Below are 1,697 nucleotides of genomic sequence, written 5' to 3'. Positions count from 1 at the left end.
CTGTCACTGGCTTGGCCCCCGTCCTGTCCCTGTCACTGGCTTGGTTCCCGTCCCTGTTCTATCCCGCCCGTCACTGGCTCGGTCCCCGTCCTGTCCCGTCCCGCCCCCGAGCGCACCCCCACCCTGGCCCGGGCCCAAGTGTCAAACGTCAACGAAGCTCAAGTTAAACGTCAATTAAAAACTCCCGCCTAGCAAGGGGGCCACCCTGTCACCCGCGTGGTCACGGGGTCGGGGGGCATCAAGGAGTACGGGGAGGAGCCGACAGGCCTCGGGACCGCCCAGGGGAAGCCGCAAGAGCCCAGGGCTTCCCGAGATTCGGCCACGCGCGGGGTTAGGAAATCCCCAGGGCCTGCCGGGGGTCAAGGGTCGGAGGTCAGGGCACCACGTGTCCCGCGTATCTGTAGCAGGGTGAGGGTGCGCCCTGCGGGAGAAACGGGACGCGCGTCTCGGTGCGAACGTGCTTCAAGTGTAGGCCCCCGGCTCTACAGATCCCTGACCACCCGTCCGTCCGCCCGCAAGGCGGCGTGACCTTCACAAGGTCAGGGCAGCCGCCGAGGCGCCCCCTAGGCCCGCACGACGCATGGGCGGGGCCAGGATCCCAGCATGCCTTGAGGCGAGCGCCTGGACAGGACGTCGCCGGAGACTCAGCCAATGAGCACGTCGAGCGGAGGCCAAGGGCGGGGTTCGCGTGGCTCCCGGCATCCCTCGAGGACGCAGTGCGCGGGCACGGGCGGGGCTACGCGAGCAGTTCGGCCAATGGGCGCTACACGTGGGGGCGCGGGGCGTGGAAGTGGGCGTGGCGTGGACGCCTTAGCGGCTGCGCCGTAGCCACCCCGTCCTTTCGGTCCTAGCGGCGGCAGTGCTGAGCCAGCGGTGCCCTTCCTTCTGTCCTCCGCGCCCGCTCTCCGGCTGTTCGCCCGCGCCGCCACCATGACGGAACAGGCCATCTCCTTCGCCAAGGACTTCCTGGCCGGGGGCATCGCGGCCGCCATCTCCAAGACGGCCGTGGCCCCGATCGAGCGGGTCAAGCTGCTGCTGCAGGTGGGTGCGCGGTCTCGGCCATCCTGGGGACCAGGTGGCTGGGCCGGAGGGGAGCCGGTTTGGGCAGGTCGGCCGGGCCAGGTGCACCGGGACCGGCTGGCGGGAGGGCGCCGGAAGTAGGAGGCCGCGGCCGCTTTGTCCGCCAAGCGTCGGTTTCCGGGGACGCGTCGCGTGGGTAGGTCCGCATGCGCAGGGGCGCACTCACGCGTGCGCACGAGCTTTTCGCGCCCTGCAAGGACATCGCGCGTGCGCCGTGGGCCGGGCGCGCGGGGAGAAGGTTGTCGCCCTAGCCGGAAGGCGCATGCGCGAGGGCTGGGTGTCTGGACAGATTCTGCAACGAGTGGACAGTGACTTGGAGTGGTGGTCAGGGGCTGAGACCACCTGGCTCAGGCCACTTCCTGGCTAGTTCCCACTTTTGCGCGCGCCCCACGTGTAATAACAATTCTCTGGGGGCAGCGATCCCTTCCTTCGGGTGTCCTGCGCTGACCCGTTAAGCTGAAACGGAGATTTTTTTTGTTGTATTCTATCCCATTTGGGGCAGTTCTGTGCCAAAACGGGCCTTGGTACCCTTTGTGAGGATGTTGCTAGATGTGGCAATGCCGACTGCCTACAGTATTGCCTGGATGCCGCAGGCAGCGTTACGACCTAGCAGGTGG

The 1,697-nt window shown here is 67.6% G+C and overlaps 1 protein-coding gene across 1 annotated transcript in view; it reads left to right on the top strand.

Moving 5' to 3' along the window:
- Positions 1–794: 794 nt before the first annotated feature.
- SLC25A6 (solute carrier family 25 member 6) overlaps positions 795–1,697 on the top strand; it is an 8,244-nt gene continuing 7,341 nt past the window's right edge. Inside the window, exon 1 of the mRNA XM_003793035.3 lies at positions 795–1,041. Within this exon, the coding sequence (XP_003793083.1) occupies positions 931–1,041 (111 nt within the window). The 5' untranslated portion in view covers positions 795–930. The remainder of the gene's footprint in view (positions 1,042–1,697) is intronic.

Source organism: Otolemur garnettii, unplaced genomic scaffold (genome assembly GCF_000181295.1).
Source record: "Otolemur garnettii isolate 467f Iridium unplaced genomic scaffold, OtoGar3 scaffold00065, whole genome shotgun sequence".
Classification (NCBI taxonomy): domain Eukaryota; kingdom Metazoa; phylum Chordata; class Mammalia; order Primates; family Galagidae; genus Otolemur; species Otolemur garnettii.
This window is presented reverse-complemented; position numbering and strand designations above follow the sequence as displayed.